This window comes from Grus americana, chromosome 1 (genome assembly GCF_028858705.1).
Source record: "Grus americana isolate bGruAme1 chromosome 1, bGruAme1.mat, whole genome shotgun sequence".
In the NCBI taxonomy this organism is placed as follows: Eukaryota; Metazoa; Chordata; class Aves; order Gruiformes; family Gruidae; genus Grus; species Grus americana.
In genome coordinates, this window is record NC_072852.1 from 72400199 (window position 1) to 72424109 (window position 23911).

The 23911-nt window shown below is 37.5% G+C and overlaps 1 protein-coding gene across 1 annotated transcript in view; it reads left to right on the top strand.

Moving 5' to 3' along the window:
• PIK3C2G (phosphatidylinositol-4-phosphate 3-kinase catalytic subunit type 2 gamma) overlaps positions 1–23911 on the top strand; it is a 209231-nt gene that overhangs the window by 61593 nt on the left and 123727 nt on the right. Inside the window, exons 12-15 of the mRNA XM_054837238.1 lie at positions 4405–4536; positions 12495–12609; positions 14398–14528; positions 20619–20807. Coding sequence (XP_054693213.1) covers positions 4405–4536; positions 12495–12609; positions 14398–14528; positions 20619–20807 — 567 coding nt within the window. The remainder of the gene's footprint in view (positions 1–4404; positions 4537–12494; positions 12610–14397; positions 14529–20618; positions 20808–23911) is intronic.

Genomic DNA, 23911 nt, shown 5'->3' on the forward strand with positions numbered 1-23911 from the left:
AAAAACCTAAAAAATTATATCTGTCTGGCAAGCTTTTCAATATTTCCCTCAGCCATCAAAGGTATTCACATATTTTCCACCTCAAACCAGTTGGCATAGATTTTTTTAAGGCTCAAAACATGTGGGGAGGTTTCTTGGGCCTAATGACCTGAGGTCCAGAAGCACAGGCTGAGAATCTAGGTAGCCAGACATACCATTATTTTTGTATATTTTAACTTGTATCCAGAACTGGATTTTGTGAACGGATGCTATTTTTGAGTCAAAATGCAAATATCAGATGAGTATTTTAAATCAGCTAACAGTCTTACAGCTAAAGCTTTTCCTCCCTTTCTTTTAGTCACTAAAATGTTCCCGGGTTGGCAGGGCAGATTCTACTCAGAAAAGAGATGCTTATGAAGCAGACATTTACTGCAGGACATGAACATGTTGAGATCATGACAATAGATTCTGTTCTTATTCCAAATCTAACACAGCACTTAACAACAAAATCAAACATTTTCACATGAAGACAGGAACTGACTGCTTGACTGTTGTGCTTACCGCAGTATGACTTTGGTATAGTATCAGAATATTAGGCAAGATGGTGATGCCAGAAGATCTTTCCTGCATGAATATATGCATAGGGAAAGAAATGTTTATGTTGCTTTTAATTGATTTTATTTTAAATATGAAATTTTTATTTTATTTTAACTATGAAATACTTGTCACAGTTCTATAACGAGAAAATGTGCTTTTTGCTATTTGTGCTGCTAACCCTCTAAGAAAGAATAAACAAACAGCACCAAACTTGACAGAATAATCAGTATATTCAGAATATTTTGAAAAACACAGAGAGAAGCAACAGTAGAGGTCTTGCCATATTATCACTGAAGGTGCTATGTGCCTAACTGGCATAATTTAAAACAGTTTAAAAACCAGCCAGGAACAGGTTGGTTTGGCTTTTCTGCAATACATACATATATATAAACACAAATTAATACTTTTTTGCAAGAACTCAAGCTGGAATTGATTAAAAAAATAGAGGACATTAATGAAGTATTACTGCAATTGTTTTTCCATGTCATCAATTTCCTATCGTAGGAAGTCTGGGTCACTCAAAACTGTAGCCAAGCTATGTTCACTCTTAGTTATCTTTTGGCTATAATATCACCTTTCAGAAACAGAAGGGCATATGTTTGCATAAAAGGTTACAGAGGAGACAATTTCCTTTTTGTAAAGTTTCTTGTCTTGAGTAAAGTGCTACTTTCGTTCTAATCCATATGCTATTTTCAGTTGATCACAGGCATTGAAAATGCATGTGGTAAAAGGTCACCAGGAAGAGCTTCTATTACATTAGGAAGTCAAATATTCTCTATACAGTTAGGGATCAAGCAGGGCAAAAAAACCCCTAGCTAATTAAAAATGAGTCTTGATCTTAGATTAGGATTGACTCAATGCAAAAAAAAAAGAGAGCAGTGTTTTGATGATTAGGAATCTAGGAAGAGAGTTTCTACTGAAGACAAGACTTGCTTTATTTGCCGATTTTCATGTATTTAGTTTGTGTTTTCAGGTGCTTTAACCAGTTACTGTCTGAACTTTAACTTGATAGGTTTTTGTATTTAAACGTGAGCTTCTGTTGATGCCTTTTATCATATTTAGTCTTTCCCAGAATGTTCTCAGAAAAGATGGGATTCATTTGATACCTAAGGAGGTTTCCTTGTTTAGTATTTCTTCTGTTTGTCCGTTTTCAGGAGTATACTTAGTTTGCTTTAGAACTTATGTGTACTAAACTTTGAAAAAATCACTTTGAACAGTGTGATTGTCACCTTAGTGCAGAGTTGAAATAGGCTGATACTATCTAGCACGTAACGTGTGAAGTCCAAAAGCTGCCCTCTTATTTTCTCATGAGTTTCATTTTTCAATGACCAAGACCTCTTAGTTATTTTCTTTTGTCTTAGCTGATTACTCTTAATATATTCATTCCATCATCTCCTCTTTTTCCATCCTCTGTAATTTATGTTAAACCTACAGACATGAAATATGGAATTAACATTAAGCCTGCCATTCATCACCTCAGATACTTTCTTGGCATTGGTTTCCCTCTTCTCCATATTTTGTTTGGCTTGTCTATTTTGTTTATACTCTCTCAGGGCAAAGCCTGAGTTGCCCCAGAGCTCTTCAGTGTTGAGTGCTCTTATGATATTAGGCCCATGGCCTTTGAAAGCAGCTGTATAACTTTATCTAACATCTGTGAATAGCACCTTTTCAGTGAGTGTCTTCTCCATTCTTCTCAACTACTCTTGAAATTCTTCACCCACAGAGTATCTTATTTCTGGCCACTGTTTCATTTCCTTTTCTTCTTAAGTCATCCATTTGACTCAGCCTCATGCAGTCAGAATGGATAATACCAACTGGGTAAGCTCAGACATGCATTAATCAAAGTTCTTAAAAGCAATACAGATATTCCCCTTCTCTGTGTATCGCATGTCACTGGAAGGGAAATTTTGCTCCTCTGGCCCATACTTTAACTCTTGGCATGTCTAACTTTGAGAAAAGTTTCCAGGTTCTTTTCCTACTGGTGTACATCCGGTAGTGGTATATATTGTGTCCTAGGGAAACTCTGGCAAGCATTTGCTTTCTGTAGTGAGGTTTTTTTATTGCTTCAGGTTCACAAGGAGTGTTAACAATTGTCTGTATTAGAAAATGCATGTCTCGATTTTTTATTTTTGTCTCTTCAGAGCATTAACGATTCTTTAAAGTTAAGTGTAACTCTTCGTCAAACAGTTTTAGGTAACGTGGGCAGAGTTGTTAGCCTGTAAGTGAAAAAGACAGAACAAGCTATCTATAGGATGTAAAACAGTTCAGTTTCCCAATAATTGTTTCTAACTAATTACGAGTGAGAAAGAGGGCATGAGACAGGGAAAGCAGAGTTGAAAGCTATAAATAGGGACACGTAGGAAGACAGTTGAGAATTGCTTCTCAATTCTATTCATGTTAATTAGAAAGAGTGGGAAATTGCTGTCTTGCTTTGTTATTCAAAGAGAGAGGTATGCAAATTGGAATAATTTCCAAATGTTTAGGACCGATCATCTGAAATTTTGACACTAATGCTAATTTGGAATACTTCAGAAATTCAACTGAAAACCATTAACTTTCTTTCAGTGTCTCCTCAGTGCCTTTAAGGAAACTTGCCCAAAGTCAATAGAATTTTGACAGATTTGGAACCAGGAGCAAAATCTTATGCTAATTTTACCTTATACTATTACCACATCTTATTTCTGCTACCCATAATCCTTATATTTTTCAGGCTGCTATACTTTTTAATTACAGATTTCTACATTTGCTTACTGCTTAAGTATGACTATACCTTTTTAAAAATGCTGAGAGTTGCATTGTTCTGCCAGTCCAGATTTAGTATCTTAAAATGGAATCTATATTATTGAAATTTATCTTCTAGTTTGTTTTCTTAATCTCAAGTTTATGCAGATCTTTTGTTTTCTTAATGCTTATGTTGTCAATGCAGAATAATTCTTTTAGCCTTTAGCTCCTTATATTGATTTTGTTTATACAGCGAAATGTAATTAATTACACTTTCCGCTTGCTAATTTAAGTTTGCACTGAATATACATGGAAAAAAGCTAGAAATGCACCATCCACCATAAATGTTCTCTTCAGGAAAAAAGAAAATATAGAACTTGCACGTGTCTGGGTAGTTACACACATGATCTTTCCATATAGCATGAAAGCATTATTAGAATTGTTCTAAGTTATTATTTTAAATCAATTCATATAATCTATATAAACAAATTGAATGACCAACCAAGTTTGCTAATGGTCAATACAAAATTAAGATGAATATTGATAGATCTGAATTTTCTCACTAAAAAAATGTGTATCACTCATTGCTGTTAAGACAAAATCTACCTTTAAATTGTGTTTGGGAAATACCATGCCACCAAAGCACATCTGAACAAGAGAATGATTATCACACTCTACTCACAAGCAACTCTTAGTTTCTTAAGTAGTGTTTTCCTCTGAAGACACAAGACAGCAAATAGCTATTGGTTTATAATTCACCCTTAGGGGATGCTTAATTCTGAAATAGGCTTTCATCGATAAGGTAATTCTAAAGCAAAAGTTTAACTAAGCTTTTCCTGCCTTTGTCAGCTCTAGTGGTTACCACTGAAGCAAACGGGTGTTTATATGCCTCTTCTCAAGTACTGTGACCCAAGTTAATGTTTGGCAATACTCATCAATGTGTTTAAGGGATCTGTCAGTTGCATTTTCCTTCAGAGTGCAGCTCTTGTAATTTATGGCTTGATATATGTGTTAAGATATCTAGAAAAATGTAGAAAGAACTCACTTTTGGAAACAATGCTGATTTTTTTTTAACTTTTATTTTTCTCTTTTCTGATTTTCTTTTAGAATCAACTTTCCTCTACGAATAAAGGCTCTTCCGAGGGAAACTATGCTGACAGTAAAACTACTTGGAGTAAACAGTGCCTCTAAAAATACAGAAGTACTTGCATGGACATGCTCCCCATTGTATCCAAAAGAGTAAGTTCAGTTTTGTATGACAGCCTAAGAAAAGACCATTCTTGAACAGTATTGCACTCAACTTGGGAGAAATACAAAAAGACAGAACTACTCACTTCAGGACCTTGCTGTAATAAGACTGAGACAGTCATTTAGAGTAAACTGCTCTTGATGTGCCAGTAAGAGTTCCATCCATAAGCTTTTCTTTCTTTCCAGTATGTTGTATTTGAACTTGGCTTACGTAACTGTTTAACACTTGCAATAAAGATCCCTATGCCTGTTGAAAGGCCCTGCTGTACCCTTTCCTGTAGCTTTGCAAAATCCTTGTCAGTGTAGCTTCTTGTTCACAATGGTTGGTGTTTTTTCAGTCTGCATTCTGTTCTCACACCCATTCATTCTACTCAGAGTGGGGCAGTTAGGGACGACTGCAAGGAGCACCTTTCCCTCTATACACCACTTTAGAAGCTTTGTCCTCTTTTTTAACCTCTTTTTTCTACACAGCACACAGCTTAACAGTGGTTTAAAGATGCTTGTAGCCTTGAATGTGTCTGCAGTGATTCATGAACTGAGATCTAAGGTAAATTTTCTGCAACGCTCTAAATATATTTTAGTAGCACTGAGACATCTGAATTTAGATCGAGCCTTTACAATAATGCTTAATTTTTATATAGACTCCATAGCCCTGCATGCCTTCTGGGCAATAGATGGATACATTCAAGCCCCACAAGTTTCTGTATTAGCATCCATCTCTAAGCTATAGCTCTTTCCTCATCTTGAGACATCTTCATCTACTTCTCCATATGGTGGCAATCACCATTTAAAACAAAACCAAACCAAAAATTCTGATAGGATGAATGAATATACTATGTTTGAAAGACCTTGGGTTCTATTGGACTTCTAAGCTGAGAGGCTCAAAACACTAGAATATAGGTTGGACTGGGCTAGAGGCTTTTTCCAGCTTTTCAGAAGAAAATTCAAGATTACTCTGTTCAGAAGGAGAGAGCATTCTTCTGTGACTTAGCAATTAGAGCACTTAGCTTAAAGGAAAGAAAGAAACATAAATCAAATCGCTGCTCCAAGGATTGCTTGGACATTTTATTCAGTGAGTTTTCTTTTGTAGTCTGAAGAAGAGCACATCACTCTTCCATTGTGTGTGTCTTTTTAAACAAAACATGCATTATGTTTATGTTGAGTATTTCCACCATCATGGTGCTTAGGGTGAAATAGATAGAGTATCTTGGCTGAGAATCTAACTTGAGATGAAGTGTTAAGATGTCCTCATCCCCTAGCAAGCTCATATGTGCTGAGTACCTTCAGAAGCAGAGCATTAGGCATGATAACTTAATTGGGGAACACTTAGGCACCTTTGGGTGCCTAAATGGGATATGTGAGAATCCTGTTCTTGAGGACCTGTGTTGTACTAGAGGTTTTCTTATTTTTCAGCATTCAAGTCCCGAAGGAACGATTTTTGGAAAATCTGAAAGCCCTCAGCTCCCTGGGATGTATATTTTTTTTAATGTATGCCATTGGAGCAAGCACATTGATTTTCATTTTGATTTAGATTAGATGTTAGAAAGAAATTCTTTACTGTTAGAGTGGTGAGGCACTGGAACAGGTTGCCCAGAGAGGTTGTGGCTGCCCCATCCCTGGAAGTGTTTAAGACCAGGTTGGATGAGGCTTTGGGCAACGTGGTCTAGTGGAGGTTGTCCTTGCCCATGGCAGGGGGGCTGGAACTAGATGATCTCTGAGGTCCCTTCCAACCCTAACCATTCTATGATTCTATGATTCTATCTACAAGTCACCCAGACAGTTCCGAAAATTTTACTGAAAAATGGTTCCATTCTTCCATGGTACACACAATCAGCACAATGAAGGGGATGGAGGGTTACTTTCCTTTCATCTGCAGTATAATTGTAGAGATCATTGCTAAAATGACCCTTCAAAGCAAAAATAAAAGTTGAGCTGTTGGGGAGGAATGATTTAGGAATAGCATGTTCAACACCCCCTAATCTGATAGCTATGTCATTTACAATTATAGTAATTACTAACACAAAGAAGCCTAAATGCTTTTTCCTCTTTTAGCTAACCACAACTCTGCAGAATTATTCATTCACCAAGATTTCAATTGATAGACTGGTTTAAAAATAAGGATAGCCCTGAAATTCCTTCTGAAGTATGAAACTTGAAAATACCTGAACATTCGCCAGCCTGCTTTTCCTTTTCTTTGGAAGATCATGAATACTTTTTGGTAAACTAGCTCTCAGGGTTACCTACTTAGAAAATAGAAGGATTCAAAACTGTCAGGTGATTCTTAATAGGCAGTGCTATCAGTTAGTTGAAATAATTGAGAAGCAACAGGAGGACTTTCAGATGATATTTCCTGTTCCACACAAAATTTAAAAGTTCATAATTGTTTTTATTTGACTCACCAATTTTGTGGAAAACATTAGTAAACTGAGCAATGAATCCAACTTCAGTCTCTTGCTCCTAGAATGCAACTAAACTTCAATAATTACTTCAATAGAGTACTTCTGAACTTGAAAATATGTACCAAGAAAAGATTTGGACCTGTAGTGTCATGCTAATGTGTGTCAAGAGTACCTTTATTATTGCAAACATTATGGTATTAGGGTCTCTGAATGAACAAACTCTGTAAATTTATATAAAGAGATTAAAGAAATCTGACCAGAAAGTCTTTAACAAAACATTTCCAACTTGGAAATTACCACTTTCTCAAAAGAAAGCTTTCCTAAGAGGTGCATTTGAGTTCTAAAAAAGTCTTAACATTCTCATGTCTGGGATTTAATTTATAGAGGAAAGGACAGAAGTAAGCTCTTTGAAGAAGCCAGTAGCCCTGAGGTATTTGCCTGGGTCATCAAACATCCTTGTTCTAATCCTTGTCCCAGTTGGTCTCTGAGCCATTCTTCTCAGGGTCAGCAAAGATAAGGACAGAGTGTGACCTCTTTTTCTTTATTCAGATGCTGGTTAAAAAAAATAATTTTTTTTTGTTAAACATTGGAAAAAGAAAATAAATGTCAAACATTTTAAAAATACAGTTCCTCATTTCTGTCCCATTATATCTTATTCTGATTAAAAACACAGGAATTCTGTTCAAGCTGATTGTGGCTTATGTTAAAAAGTGATGGAAAAAAATTATCAGTTTTGGGTTATTCCCAGATATTACTTAGGAATCTTGATCTTTGAGTGACCTAGGGCAAAAAGATGCTTTATTTTGAAAGACTCTGAATTTACTGCTCTCTGTAAATTTGATATCTATTTTCTCTTCCAAAATGGTTATTGTCATTGTATGGTCGCTTCTTATCTCATCGTTTAATTCTTTATATTTAGCTTGAACTGAAGATTAAGAAAAACTGAACTTATTTTAACATATAATATACAAATTCCTTTCATCTGTTTCAAGAAGTGTGAAGAGTTTCTCATGCTTTTGGGCAAGACCATGTCAAAGTCCCTTGCCAGATCAAAGGTCTGTAGCTATTTTCTGAGATTTTAACACTGCAGTTCTTCTCTAAGCAGAAGTGTATGAGAAATGTATAAAAAAGTAGAGAAGAAACCCCCAACTGTTTAAATAAAGCATATTACTTATTATTTAGCATTTCTTATTGCAATCTCTTCTTCATACTTGCCCATGTTGAAACCACACAATATCTAAAAATATTATCAAGAATTTGGCCTGTTTAATTTTGGATGGGTTTTTTGGTAGTGGGGGTGATGTTGTTAAAGACTTGTCAGTGAACAGATGTTTAGTAAATTTCAAATTTGCTTAATTTACATTATTACCTGAATTCTAGTAATAACTCTCACTATTCTGATAGTTGTCTTGTAGTGTGCGGATTTATAAACATGACTAGCTGATGGATATACAGGGCAGCCACTATACACTTTATCAAATGTGTGTGGGAATTACTGCTTATCAACTTTGCATGTTTCTATACAAATAGTCTCACTCTTTACAAAACCGACTTCCTGCAGATACTCTCCAATCTTTCCCTAAATATAGTTGTTTACTTAAAGTTCTTGCTTCTAACTTATTTTTTAACTTTATGTTTTGGGGCAAAAATTAGGAAAGAATCAGGAACATAACTGCAAAGTTGTTTTAAAAATTTGGTATCATCTGATAATTTTGTATTTGCTGTATTTGGCACCGTCAAATGTATGGAAGTTATTTAAACTAGAAACTGTGGGAATGGCAGGTGTGGTCCTTATAAATGTCTGTAGGACATTTAGCATTACTTTGCAGCTGAACGTCATATCACTAATTTGAATTTTCTAGAATTCCGTAGTATTTGTAATTATAATGAAGTAGCTATTTCACAGTATCATTCCAATGTGGAATTAAGACTGCTTGGACCATAACATATGGAGTTTTTATAGCTTAGCAGCTTTGGATTTCCTTCAAATTTAACCTCAACTCTGAATTTCTGAGGCTTATAATGTCAGGTTTGGGGATAATTATGTTATTTTTACTCTATATTTTGTCCTCATTTTCCTGGTATATCCAGTCTCAACAGCATCTCTGCTGTTATATACATTTGGGAATGAACACAGTAATAATGATTGTAGCTGCCATCTTGCCCAGTAGGTGAGCCTCCACATCCACATTTCTCATCCTTATCAGGTAGTTGACTTTAGATAGTGGCCCTAAATCAATGCCAATAAAGCCCTTGATGGTGCATCTGTATCAAGAAGTTTTATTAGACGCAAGAGACAGTTCGAAAAGTGTTTGCAAGCCTGTGTGCCAACTTTCCATTCCTTCACATCAGAAAAATGTGTTTGTCTCTTGGGCTGAATAGTTTAGTGATCCAGAACTAATTAACAAATCAGAAATCCATCATTTGGGGCAATTTGGGAGTTGTAATGTCCCCCACAGTGCCCATTGCTCTGACTTCACTGATTCTAACAACACATTAATTTTGAACTGGTATTTCTAAATCAGAGCAAGCAACAAAAATTTCCTCTTGCTGGGTGTGGTGAGGGAAGTCTCCCATATGACTTCAGGACACAAGGTTGGTTTCGTTAAGTTAGGGTAACTTGAGCTGTCCTTAAATAGCACTGTCCTCTTCTCTCTTCTGCTGTAATAAGATGGGAAATTTATTTTAGCTCCAGTAATAAACAAGAGCTGGGAATCTGTGTAATTCCAGGGGGTTCCATCTGCCCTGGTTTTGCGTGAACATATAAAAAAAAAATGGCAGTAAGCACAGAGCAGCAGTTGTTTATTGACCTTCTGATGTGCTTGATGCTGAAGTTGCTACGTGGAAGCCATTGTCTATAGCTGTGATCATTAAACAGTCTTTACAAAGGTCAGTAGCACCACCCTCAACTTACAGATGGGAAAACCGGCAGGCAGAACAGGGAGTGACCTGCCTGAGCTCATCAACAGGGCCAGATAGCAGAGAGAGGAATCTGTTGAGTAAAGGTTAAGGTTGTCATGCTCATGATGCTAGCTCCTTCCTTTTCTGAACAGAAAAGTGTGCAGGCACTCTCTCCTGCTTCTTTTCCTTTTCTAAAAATAATGATGCATCTTTTCACTGTTTCATTCACCTGCATGGCCCATGTTATTGTTTCATTTGTGTGTCCAAAAGCAGACTCGGTTCTGAAGAATGTTAGCTGTGCAGTGCATACAGTGCCCCAAAGATTGCTAGGGAAACCTGTGCATCAAAAACATACACCGTATTTCGCAGTCATTGATGCCTCTTCACATCTTTTTAAAAATGCCTCCTGTGTTTACAGACTAGACTTAGTCCAAAGAGTGACTTACTGGTGGAAGATACATAAGTTGCTCACTTATTTGTAAATGTACAAATTAGGCTACTCTATATACAAGGCATAACTATGTGTCTAGTTTTTAAAATGAATTCATTTTTTCTTAGAAGATATCATCTCCATACTACAGAAGTGGTTAATGTCTTTGGTTTTACTCACAGTCCCATCATCTGCTTTAACAAGTGAAGCTGTCTCAGTCCAGCAAAGAAACATTGCTTTACTTGCTGTTTCTCCAGTTGAGGACTCTGAGAAGGCCACCTGCTGATTCTTCCTTATCTTCCTGGACAGTCTTTAGGCACATCTGCACTGGGTGAAAATGAGTTGAAATAATGAGCTCAGGAAATGTCTCAAACACTTCTACAGTGTCTCTGAGGTCCATGCTAATTCTTGTATTTGTCTATACAGGTTTCCCAGGAAAAAAATCCACTATATGGATTCTTTTGTGAAGCCCCCTATGGTTTTAGAGCACAGTATGAAAGTGATTGGCAGTAATGGGTGCTCAAAAGGATAATTTAGTCTTCATGTTCTTTCAGTTCTCAGCTACTCTTTTCCCTTCTGACAAAAGTGCCAATTAGTTCAAATTATGATGTAAACCGCTGTCAACAAAGGAGTGGTTGAAGAGATGCGACTGGCCTATTGAAGCTCATCCCAGTACACATCACAGAAAAGCAACTTGGAACCACCATTGGTCACTTCGACATTCACATCAGTGACCTAAATGTGAAAGACATATCACACAACTGCTTTCCCCTGAGTGCTGTCTTTTTCACATGACAACTTTTCTGCCTCCATTCCCCTGCAAATGCACTTATAGCTGCAAAAGAAACTTCAGAAAATGGTTTTGTCTTTAATCCTCCTGAGCTGTGTTCTCACAATAAAATAAAATGTTTGCACTAACAACATGAATAGCTTGAGAAGTGAAAAAGAAAAATTAGCCCTGAATTAGGTTTACACTGAGTATTGACTCTAAAAATGACTTTTGCAGGAGTTTCTTCCTTCTTCTTCAGATGACTTAGTTTATGACTTAGATGACAGTTTATTTCAGTTTGCAATTCAAAAAGTAGTTTCTTACAGCAATGTTATAAACTCATGCTGCGATCAAAAAGTCCATCTAGGTTCTCTTGTACCTCTAACATCCTCATCTCAGATAAAAGCTGTGCACTCAGAGCTCATCTACCTGGCTGGCTGTTTCTGTTGGAATGAGCAGAAGAGAATCCAGCACATTCTCAGTTGTTTTGACTGAGCAATGCTTGGAACGATCATAATAAAAATTATTTGTCGGTAAAAGAAAGGATCTTGAACCTAATCAAATTTCTGACTTCATTTACCATTAAGATGTGGACGATTTAAATAGTAAGTCCAGCACACTATATCTTCCTTTATTCAGGTACTGCATTCTTAATTTGAGTGGATTGGTTATGATTAGAATTTACACCTGAACTTTCTGATTTTTTTTTCAAGTTCTCTAGACTGAATTGAGTTGACCTGCCAGAAAATGCTCCTTTTCTTATCTGTAGACTACATGCATGCCTGTTTCTGATGAGACTTTCTTGTATGTGTAGTGCTCAGACTGGTACTTCAGACCATCATCTTTCATCTTTCCAAAAACCACATGCAGCACATGTGGTATAAACTATCCCACTCAAACTCCTTTCAGCTCTTTAGAGACTCTGATATCACACTCCCTTCTCCCTGCCATCAACGCACACAATCAGTAAGGATCCTTCATGGTTGCAGTAGGTTGCCATGAGGTTGTTCTCTTTGTGAAATAAATACATACTGCCCTCCACCTTATATAATGTGTTGACATTTCACAATCTCCAACGTATTTGTCCTCAAAATTAAATCTTGAGCTAGAAATATAGTATTATCCTTATTTTACACCCAGCTTAAATGGGAGCCCCTGTCACACAAGAAGTCAGTGGTAAAGCACAGAGCTGACTTAGAATATCTTGGCAGCGTGATTTGTGTCGTGATCCCTGCAACTGCACAGATACCGCTACGGCAGTGAGGCCAGCGGTATGCGACCTCTACTGATCTAGGCCAGGTTTGTACTAGCCACGTGGAGATAAAAGGTTTGTTCTCCTTTTGCTTGTCTTTTAAGCTATCCGGTTCCATGTTCTTTGATGTAATTTCGGTAAACCCTGTTCACCTTGCCTCCAGTACTGATGCAGCGTTTCGGTCTGTGTGTATTGCAGGCGGCTCATTCACGGAACTGTGCTGCTTAGCATGACGTTGTACAGCACGCTTACAACAACGATGATTACGCCAGGCATCTGCAGTACTGATACGCCAACCTCAGTAACAATGCAGGTAAGGAACCGAAAACGCAAAGGAAAGAGTTGTTTTCTAACAAAGTACAAGAAAAAGGATTGTTCCCACAGCTCATCAAGACTACACAAATTAAAAATCCTATTTCCATTATAGCTGCTCAAAGAGAGCATGTTACTCCTAATGGATGGAAGTGTGTAATTCTGCACAGTGGCAAATATGTATGATACTTTCATATCAAATACCACTTCTAAGGACTAGAGAAGGTTTTTGTAGAGTAATTTTCATTGTTATAATTTTGGTTCCAAAAATACTTTTGACACAAATTAATGACTTGGTACCTGACTTACAGCTGCTTTTTCAAATGTGAACTTTTGTTCTGAGTTCTATTGAATTGCATGCCATTATAAATGTAACATACAGCTTGCAATTAGACTGTGTAGCATAAAGGATTTGTAAAGGAAGTGGCTACAAGCAAATTGTCAATAGGCATCAGTATAGCTCTCCCTCGATGAGCACATGCTGAGCACCCACTCATTCTGGGCAGAATGGTGCTCTCAGAATGGAAAATTAGGTCTGCATGGTAGTTTTGTCACCTTTCCAGGTTAAATTAGCAACTGGATGCTTCAAGGGCAAAGCCGATTGTTTTCTGTATTAAGAAGCTGAATGACTATTAGCAAAAGACATGTAAAAGGAGATAATACAGATAAATGAGGCTGGCCTAAAAATGCTCTGTTTTTAATAGTCAAGCAAATGGGGATTTTCTAGTTTGAGGAGTTCAGTCAAAGACAATGCCTTAAAATAGCTCCCCCTATTAATAATAAGGGGAAGTTGAAACAGTAAATGGCTATTAATTAATAATCTCTCCCTGCTGAAAGAAATGGAACAGGAGGATCTCTCATTCTTACCCCCACCCTCCCCTCCGCTCCATTTCATTTATTCCCACACATGTGACAGTATCACAATTTGTGAACATCCTGGAAATGTCATAAAGATAGCTTTTCTGATGTGACCAAGACGACACTTACATTTTGTAGGGAATAACTTTGTTAACCTTTAGAAGAGTGATGTATATCAAATACTTGTATTAAAAAAATAGATATAGATAAGAGATTATAATGTGTGTTAATAAACCAAAACGAGATGTGCATATTGAGCTGAATTTTGAAGAACAACCTGAATTTCCAGCTAAGTCTGTACTCAAATTATCAAGCCCCTCAAGCTTTGTAATTATGGTTGAATGTTTTCTTTCTCTGTATCTTAAAAATATTTTCCTAAATTTCTGACACTCATATATAAGTGTAAAGAATTAAAAGTTGGTAGATGCTGGACAATATATGTGAAACTGAACATCTGGAAGTGAAATCAGGAATCTGATTTCCATTGTTTACACTGGCAAACTACCCATCAGAATTATCCCTACTTTTTCAGAAAAAAACCCTCCAACCTATGTTAATGGAAGCTTTCCGTTTAAGAACCATCTCATTAAAAACCAGGAAAGGAGGAATACAGGAAAAAATTACTTCAGTTTTGAGTTCATGCAGTTCTAAAAAAAATGAAATACAGTGGATGACATTCTCCCAGGAAAGTCAGTGAGAAAGCTCCCACTGATTTTTGTGGGCTGAGTTTATCACCAACGTATTTAAGTAATATATTAGATACAGTGAACATCCTCAAAGAATTATTGCCTGTTCTTTCTCTCATGTTTTGTATGCTTCCTGTACAAATCCAAGATAACATTTATTGACAGTTGTATCTGAGAATACGTATTGCTAAAAGGACTTATCTCTTTTCTTTTTTCTTTTTTTTTTTTTTTTTTGGTAAATAAAGATTGACTTTCCAGAAACTAATTTGGAGTTCATTAAACCTGAACCTGAAGAAAGAGGCAGTGATCTTGAAGAGCCAACCAAAGACTGCCTGAAGCATATTACAAGACTTTCGCAGACGCGTTCTCTCTTGCTGTAAGTTGTACCCAGCTGGCCCTGCTGATTCTTGACTTGCTGTACTTATCCCATCGATCACAATTAAATGTATCCAATTCTTCAAAAACAAAATTTTCCTTTGAAGGAGCCTAGCTTGATTGATTTGAGAAGTAACACCTCTAAGTGAGAGAATAGATCACAGCAAAGCCTAAATAAGCCCCTGGAGGTGGCAGTGTATTTTACCAGGTTAGAAAAGGATTGTTTTTCCCTTTCTATTACTGTATCTTTTCATGTCTTTGAAGCAAGAAACTAATTTTTGATTCAGAACATAAGATTTTCAGGTGATGCAGTAAGTCTACATCAGTATTCGCAAGAAAACCTTTGGGTTCTATGAAAAGCAGCCTCCTTTAGTAATTGTATGCTCAGGCTTCAGCTCTGGTAGTTAAATGACATATAATCATTAAAACAATCTGCGTCAAGCTATAAGCAAGGAAAGAAGTACAGAAAGTTTATTTTTCACAGAAAGTGGATGAAGAGAAAGTGAAAGAAAACATACTGCATATACTGGGGCAGATTAATATGCTCAGCTGTATGTATGTTACTCTATCAATTAGGATTATGTACTGTATAAAATAATTTTAGGTATAATCAGAGTGGAATTGGAAACACAGGTGCTTACAGAGAGCCATTATACCAATCACAGTTAATTATGTGAATTAATCATCCATCAAAGGTCAAAAGGTGCATTAGTTGTACAATAACTAAATAACTTAAAGCCAGTTCAGCCCTCTCAGTGTGATATGATGTACCTGTTAAGACGACTATTCTGTGCTGATTTCTGTGTTGGTTGTTTGGGATTTTTAAATCAATTTCTTTAACAAAAGACAAGAGACAAACTTGCTGGTGTATTTGATGTTTACTTCAACTTTTCAAAAGACAGGATGAAATGTAAAGTTATTTTTATTAACTATAGGATCTATGATTTGGTTCTTCTTTGTATTTTATTTTTAAATATGAATGGGAGGTCAGTGTTTCATTGTGAATAGCCACTGTGCCAGGGCACTGGCAAGTTGCCAGCAAAATTTCCACCTGCAAAAGGTGCTCCAGAAATTATTTGGGGAACTTCACGCCAATCTGTCTGACCTCTGTTAATGGTTAAATAGTGGGTTCTGTAAGAAGGAATAAGATCATTAAACATTTAGCTAAGTATGGAGTAATTTGTCAGGAAAGAGCCAGTGTGGCTTCTGTGAATAGAAACCCTGCCTCATCAACCTGTCGCTGTCCTAGAAGGTTGTCAGTGGTTGCATGGATATTGGGGATTTGGTGGATGTTCAAAAACTTTGCTGAGGTTCCACATCAGATTGTAAAAGAAATGAAGTTGCCATGGGTTTACAGGAAAACTGGATATAGACAAAGATTGGATGTTTAATGGGTGGCTTTTCAGAATGGAAAAAATCAGCAGTAGGGTCTTTCAGTGCTGAAGGTTGGGACCAGTTTTATTCAGTATCTTCACTGATGATGTGGAGAAGGAAGCGGGTGGGGAAATCTCCAGGTTTACAGATGGTACTACTCTCTGCCAGATTGTTGAACACTGTGCCATGAAGGGGACATCCAGAAGGACCTTACAAAACTGGGCATAAACACAACAGATGAGCTTCAATGTGGATAAATTTAATGGGATATATTTAAGGAAAAATTATCTAAGCATCTGTACGTGACACTGAACTCAGAACCGGCAGTTACAACACAGAAAATACATCTTGACGTTACTGCTGTTATTTCCCTGAACTCATGAGTACAATGTGCAGCAGTAGCCAAAAGTGCCAACAAAATATTGGGCGTAATCGGGAAGACTGTAGAGAGGAAGCCAGTGTGTGCTATTTCACTGCTGTCTAAGACCTTGACGTGCTGTATTTTGAGTATGCTGCATAGTTCTTTTCTCCACAACTCAGGAAGGACACAGTAGATCTGGAAAATGTTACCTTCCTCGATCATGTTAGAGTTTTATTTAAAAAAATTTGTAACAGCACATTGGTATCCAAGCGCATTATTACCATGATATCTGAAGATCTCTTTCTTCCTTTTTTTTGTATGTCAAGAAGAAAAGAGGAATCTAGGTAGCTTTTCAGTGGCAATATATCAGTATGATGATGCTTCAGGCTTACAAGTCTCAAACATGATTTTTAAATAAATGGGTGTCTGTGGTTAGAAGACACAAGAAACATTTCTCAGGCTGTTGGAATTCTGCTGTTCATTCTACTGAAAGCAAAGGGAATATGTGAATGGACAGAAAATGTTCTTAACCCTATGGTAGAAAAAGAAGAAACAATGGTTAAAGAGAGACAACTGCATGGTTGTCCTTGTTATAGGCTGTTGAATCCAGTAGTATTATGAATGCAAGGCTGCTGTGGCTCCATGTCCCTATGTTCAGCCATTAGAGAGGTGGACTGCATATTCCTAATAGGAATAGCAACAAATCAACACAGGCAGAAAGCAGTACCTTACCAGCACACACAAACACGTTGCACTGCCGCAAAATGGACAGCACAGCCAGCCTGATTCTGTTCCTCCTCTCCGCCTGATCAGGGTTGAAGTCCACTGGTGGAATATATATACATACGTATATTTATATGTAGTATAAGTAATTAATATATAGTATAAATAATTAGTATCAAAATACTAATTGCTCCAGTAGTTGTGCTCAGTCAATCCTGTAGCTGGACCCAGATCTCTCTGCTCTCCCCAGCTGCTGACACCTGGACATGTGAGCCCCCAAGATTCATAACCACACTCTGGTTGCTGGTGCTTGGACCTCTTCCTGATACGCTGACGTGGGTTTCCCCAGTAGCTGGTCCAGACATATGGGCTTCCCAGTAGCTGAATCTTGGACCCCTGTCTCTCAGGTAGCTGGCTCAGATCACTGGTCCCCATGGCCAGCATCTCTTGGATGTTGATTAGTGAGAGGATCAATGGAACTGAAGGAAATTAACGTCACCATATGGCTCTTGTGCTCCTCACAGCCCTATGCTGTGTGCTGCTGTGTGATCTCTGGCGTCATCGCCAACCCAGGCAAGAGAGGGGGAACCAAGAGAATTTGTTGGTTACTGCCAGCCACTTTGGCTGACTTCTGAAAAAAATTCAGATGTGAGCCTTTGATTCCTTTTAGGATTACTGTGTTTGAAATGCAAACCCCAGAAAACTAGCCATCTGAGATAATAGCTGCTCTTCGAATGTGATTCAGCCTGCTTGTGCACAGTGGCTTCCAGTGTAAGGATCAGTGACTGGTTTGAAGCCAGGAAGATGACAGTCTTGTTTCTGCCATCTTTCTTTTTCATTCATCATTTTCCTTCTATCTTGCTTTTTTCTTTTCTTTCAGCTTCCTTTTTTCTTTTCCTTTCTGCCACTTACCTAGTAAGAAACTAGTTTGCCTACCAGTCGTTACTAGAGTGCCATTGCTGTGGATTGTGATTAGAAAGGTTACTTCCATTTTGGTGAATAGTGGAACAGGTCTAAAAAAGTGCGGTGATGCTGCACACTTTGCTAGTCTGTCCACAGGAGAGAAACTTGCAAGTGAGAATTGGTGCCAGGGGGCAATATTTTGCATTTTCTAGCTTTGTTTTTCCTTCCTCTTTTCCCTTTTGTCTTGTTCTGCTTTAATACTGAACACGAGCAACAAAAACAGCTCAGAAGCATTTAAACTCATTTTTGCCATTTCCCCCACAAAAAAAGTAATAATTAAGACCAGCTAACAAAGCTTTCACAGAAGCTGTTTCCTTCATTTAGCTAAAAGGATTAATGAACACTTTTAAACTGAAAACTACTGAATTATTTAGGTTTTAAGATATTTTATTTTTATTTTATTTTTGTTTGTGTTGAGTAGAAGGCTATGTATTTTAATATAGCTGTTATATAGAAGGAAATTTAGATACAACTCTAGCTAAAAAAAACATAAACTGCATTTTTATCAACGAAGTGGGTTTATTAGCATCTTATCCCTATTGAGCCAAAGGAATATCCTTATTTGCATAAGAATTGTCAGATGCTATCTGTATGCAAAATACTTTTACCATGTATCTTAAATGTCCTGTTACATGTATATGTAAACTTTTGTTACAACTAAGAAATTTAAAATCAAAACCTAAAAAACCCCCACGCAACCTTTAATTTTATCTCTGATCTTTAAAACATGGAAAGAGGAAATGGCATTGCCTCTGGAGTGAAGTCAGAGGGAGAAATCCGTTATTTAGAAAACCTGATACAAGGATTGATTTCTTATCTCCCTTTGTAAGCTCAGTAGAGGCTTTAGCTGCTTTAATCTGAACAACAGATTCTCTCGTTTGGAGGATGCTGTTTGAAAGCTTAAATCTCTGGTTAAAGTCAACATATAAAAGGGGTCCTTTAGCTGAACTGTCCTGCAGAATACCATCCAAATGCATAAGAAAACCAAACGGGCCGTAAAGTCTTAGGTTTACTTTTATCTCTTTTTCTGTGTGTGACTTCTTCACACAAACACAAAGACATCTATCTGTTGTCACCATGGACATGCTGTGAATTCTGAAGATGTGTCTTGAAATGGTTACCAAAATGATACTTCTTTGGAAATGATTACAGAATGTCATGACAGAATTTGTATCACAGGTTCATCTTCTGCATACATTTATGAGCTTATTCTCCTAAAGGAAAGAAATAAACATTCACTCTTCTGACAGTGAAAAACAAGCCCATCTTTGTACCGCCACTCTCTGTTCCTAAATGTTTGGAATTCAAAATTGCAAAGAAGCAAAGTTCTCCAGTGCATACAGAGCCAGAGGAACTCATTGCTATGAGTTGTGAAAGCCACAGTCTTGACAGTTAGAGCAGGGCTAAGAGAGGTTTTGGCTAAGAATGTCCCAAAACATTGCAAATAAAAGGAAGGTGACCTTGGAAATAATGTAAGCGCTTGGAATTTGAGCCCTGCTTACACATCTGGATAGTGAAACACTTGACTGGAAACAAGCTATTTACTTACTGTCTTCTACAAGGTTTCTCACACTTTGCTCTGAAATATCTAGGTCTGTTTAAAGTCACAGTTATGTTAAGTAGATGGATTACCAATCTGGTCAAGTTTGACCAAGAAAACTGATGTTCCTTTTGGTTTCAGTAATGATTTGTGTGAACTGGAGGTCAGTTTGCACTCTCAAAGCTTGCTTTTGAAGGCTCTGATATCAGATTAAGGGGATTGTCTGAGTTTGTCTCTCATGGGGAATTTCATTTTCTGTTTTCTGATGGTATCAAAACCTAGGATTTCATATGCATGAGGCAAAGATATCTGAATTGTTGACAAATCAGAGGATATATAGCAAAATTTATTCTGAGGCGCTTCTCACTGTGGTGAAATATGGTGTGACAACTGACCACTTCATCAATATGTCATTTAGATCCCTAATGTCTCTATGAGGAATTTGGTATTGCAACCTTTTCTGTGAGTGCAGCAAAGCACAGCACGCTAGGCCTTGCGAACAGACAAAAGTTGCTTGGGGCTTTCCTTCACTTTTCCAAACTCATACCAGTGCTAGGGATAATCACGCTTTGTGTGTGCACGCGGTCGTGTTCTTGTGTATGTGCACGGATGTGCCTTTTTAAATGCAAATACACTAAAAATAGACACACCTGCATTAAACAGGCAAAGCAAGGGCAGGAATGAAAGCTATGGCTAGCAGTGTTGTGTGTTGAGTTGTTGCAGTAGTTAGTTAGTGGTCATGTGTAGCAGATGGATGTAACAATAATTTATCCGGTGATAACCGCACCTTCCTTGTCTCTGTCAGAAAACACCAGTAAAAACAAACACCACCACCAACAAAGACAGTGGAGAAGAAAAATGAGAGTGCTTGGGAAGTGAAATAACCATATATGTGTGTCTTTTGACACTTCATTTTTATATGACCCAAGGCTGACAGATCTAGAGTATAAGTATCACTTTTCTTATAAAAGCTGGTCTGCAGAAAATTATATCCTACCCCCAGGAAAACACGTACTTAGCCGAAAAGCAGTCTACTGTATGACTTGGCCCCTCTGTACAATAAAGTTTGTTGCTACACAAAGCTCCAGGTGGTTTTAATTTCAAACTGAATTTCTAATCTTCTCTTCCAGACTCTCAGAGCAACAGAGAAGAATCTTATGGTTTTATCGTTACTACTGCAATAATCAAAATTGCTCCCTTCCTCTGGTACTGGGCAGTGCACCCAGTTGGGATAGAACGACTGTATCAGAAATGTATGCAGTGTTGAGGAGATGGAGATTTTCTAACCCTCTGGAGGCACTTGGGCTTCTGACTTTCAGGTAAGGGAATATTAACCAAGTAGGAAAATAACAATAAACAGAATGATCACCTGTTGATTAATTCAACACTTGAATTTGCTCAGCACAGTATCATGCTTTGGTTCACTGTCTGTGTTTTCGTTTCTGTCCCTGTGTCAAAGTGAAGGTTAGTTGCTACTCTTGTTGATGACCTTGAGTTGAACGTGCCAGCCCTGCCTCCTTGGTTGAGAAGGTTTTCTATTTCTCCGGGTAACGAAAAGAGTACTTCATTCTCTATAGCAGATTCAGTCAGTTTCTGGTAACAGGTGATCAGTCAGATACTTAGCGCTTGCATAGCACTTCATATCTTCAAGCTACTGTACAGATGTGAAGTGACTAATGGGAGATAAGGAGAACTGAAGTATGCTTCCAGATCATTATACCACGTAAAAATGTACGGTCCCACCTGTAGCCCGTCTTTCTGAAGCAGATAGGATGAAACTTTGAAGTCAGTTCCTTACACTTTGTATAAATTCTGTTGTAATGCCTTATGTTCCACCCCCACTTCTTACACTGGGAGCTGATTGTTTGTTGGAAGGCTTTCTTGATGTTGGAGATAGTCTTGGCTATGATGTAATAGCGGATGTCAGGGGACAGAATCTGCATCAGCAGTTACATTTCCTCCAAAAGCTTGGGAGGTATTTGCATTAAGTGAGCTACCTGTGAAAACATTAAACGTGCGGATGAAATAGTTGAGCAAATTTGGTTTATCGAGCCCTTGCTTGTCTGGGTGAGCACAAGCTGTACCAGCTTTGCAATCTCAGTTCTATGTTGTATCTTTAGAAAAAAATACCTCGCCTAAAGCTTTACTTGAGAAAAGACTGTATACACTCGCCTCCACATTATTAAAAATAGCTATTTAATAATTTAAAACTGACTATTGATTTTTATTTCCCTCTGGATGTGATTTCCTAGGAATACTTGTATCTCAGGTTATATCTGAACTACTAGCAGTTTCACACGTTTGCATACCTGTCTTTTTTATATTTGGGAATGATGGAAGCAAAGATCCTGAAAGATCAGGTTCTGGAGCATAATATTCTTATCTTATTTAGCATTATTAAATTATTAGAATCCATTTCTAATTTCTAAAAGAACTGAATAGAAAGGAGTATACGGGCGGTGTGTTGTCTTCTACACAGTAGAGTAGCAAGAGATTTTGAGATGATTTGTCAGAGCATGCCAGGCTTTCAGATCAGACCTTTTGTCAAATTTTGTTTCTGCGTATGGGTGGCATTTCTGCAAATGAAGAGCTTGATTGCTCTTTGAAGATGCAGTTCAGCATCAGGGTGTGGTGCATAGTATCAGTCCTGTCAGGTGCTTCACAGAGTATTTAATATGACTCAGCCTGTCACAGAGCTGCTTAGCGTGTAGTGGATGCAGTGTACACACTGTTCATTCTGGCTACCACAAAGATCGCTGGCATGAAAAGATGGGAAGATGTCATCACTTTGTCTCTCCTGGTGCCACCGTTGGGAGTGGCTGGCATCTGCAGTGGTGCCAAAGAACAAGTACTTCTGATCAGGATCTTAGCTGGTTTGTCCCTTTAGTTTCTTTCTCACAAAAGATAATATCAATCTGGGGTTTTTTTTTGCTTCATGCTAACACTACAGAAAAGTTCTGGATTACAGCAGAAATCCTCTTTAAAAATAATTTCTGTCCTCATATCCACGGTATTTTGTAGGTGCATGAACAACTGTGAAGCTAACCTTCAGAAACAGAGGGATTACATTTGTTTAAACATGTCTAGTTTCAGAGATGTATAGATCACATGATTTTACTGCTGAGACACATGTATATGCAGATGGAGTGGGTTGAAGTGGAGGAGTACTTTCCATATAAATGAATTTCTGAGGTTTCTTCTCTTGGTTCTCTTTTTCTCAGATTTCAATCATTTTGAAAAGTAAAGTAGTACTGGATATGGTCCAACTTCCCTTCACCATTACCTTCACTGACTTTGGATTGTAGGCTCTGTAACTGAGCTGTTCTTGAAGGTTCATTCAACTCTATCCTGTATTATGTTTGGCACTGACAATTCATCAACTTAGTTCCTCACTTCTATCATCCACAAAACAGCTCTCTGATTTCTTGTGATTACTGAGACACAGCTGAAAGATCCATGTTCATATAAAACATGAGCAGAATATAAAAGAAATGCTCTTTATATATTCATGTCTGTTATAAGGACTTGTGTTACCGTTGCTATTTTGATTTTTTTCCAAATAAAAATCGATTCCACATAAACATTCAGCTTTCAGAGCATTGCGTAGCAAGGAGATCCACAGTTCAGGTCTGTGTTGTATCATTTCTATAGACTGCAATTTACCACATTGTTAGCAATACCATAAGAGAGACCAAGACTTTCCAATCACTGAGAATTTTGGATGCTTCCTTTGCTGAAGCCTTCAGTTTGCAGTGTCTTAAGGAGAACCTGAATTCTTCCTGCAGGCATGTACTTACTCCTTATACAGCGTAGAGAGGATACTCAAAATCACTAGTCATTTTTGCAAGCTTTGGTCTGGGGACTCTAATTTATTCTTCTTCTCAGAGTGAAAAAGCAGCATCTGTCCTAATGATTAAGCTCAATCTCACATTTGCAAGGATAAAGCAATGAAAATCATTGGAGGCACTACCTCATTGCCTGGGTTAGAAGACATCATCACAGAGCTTAGGGAGAGGTACCATGGCCCATCAGATCAAGCCTCATTATCCCACATCTGAGTTAGAACACTCTGCAACTTTTTGAAACTTCTAAATTGTTTTGTTCCCCGCACAATTAAATGTACAAATTAATAGATATTTCTTGTTCTTCAAGCATGTCTCTCCAGATTATGCTTTTCCACTTTGCAGGCACACCTCAAGGCAGCCAAATGATAACATACTCATTTATGCAGTGGAAAAGAAGAACTTTCATAAATTGGAAACACAATCATGGTACATTTCACAGATAAATTCAGTAGCAACCTTGCATCCAGTCCTTGCACCAAGTGCATTGATTCTTAAAGCCCCAGAAGCCAACACTTAAAAAAACAATTTAAAAAAACAATGAATGTTTCTTTAATCAATAAAGATGGGATGGAGAGGAT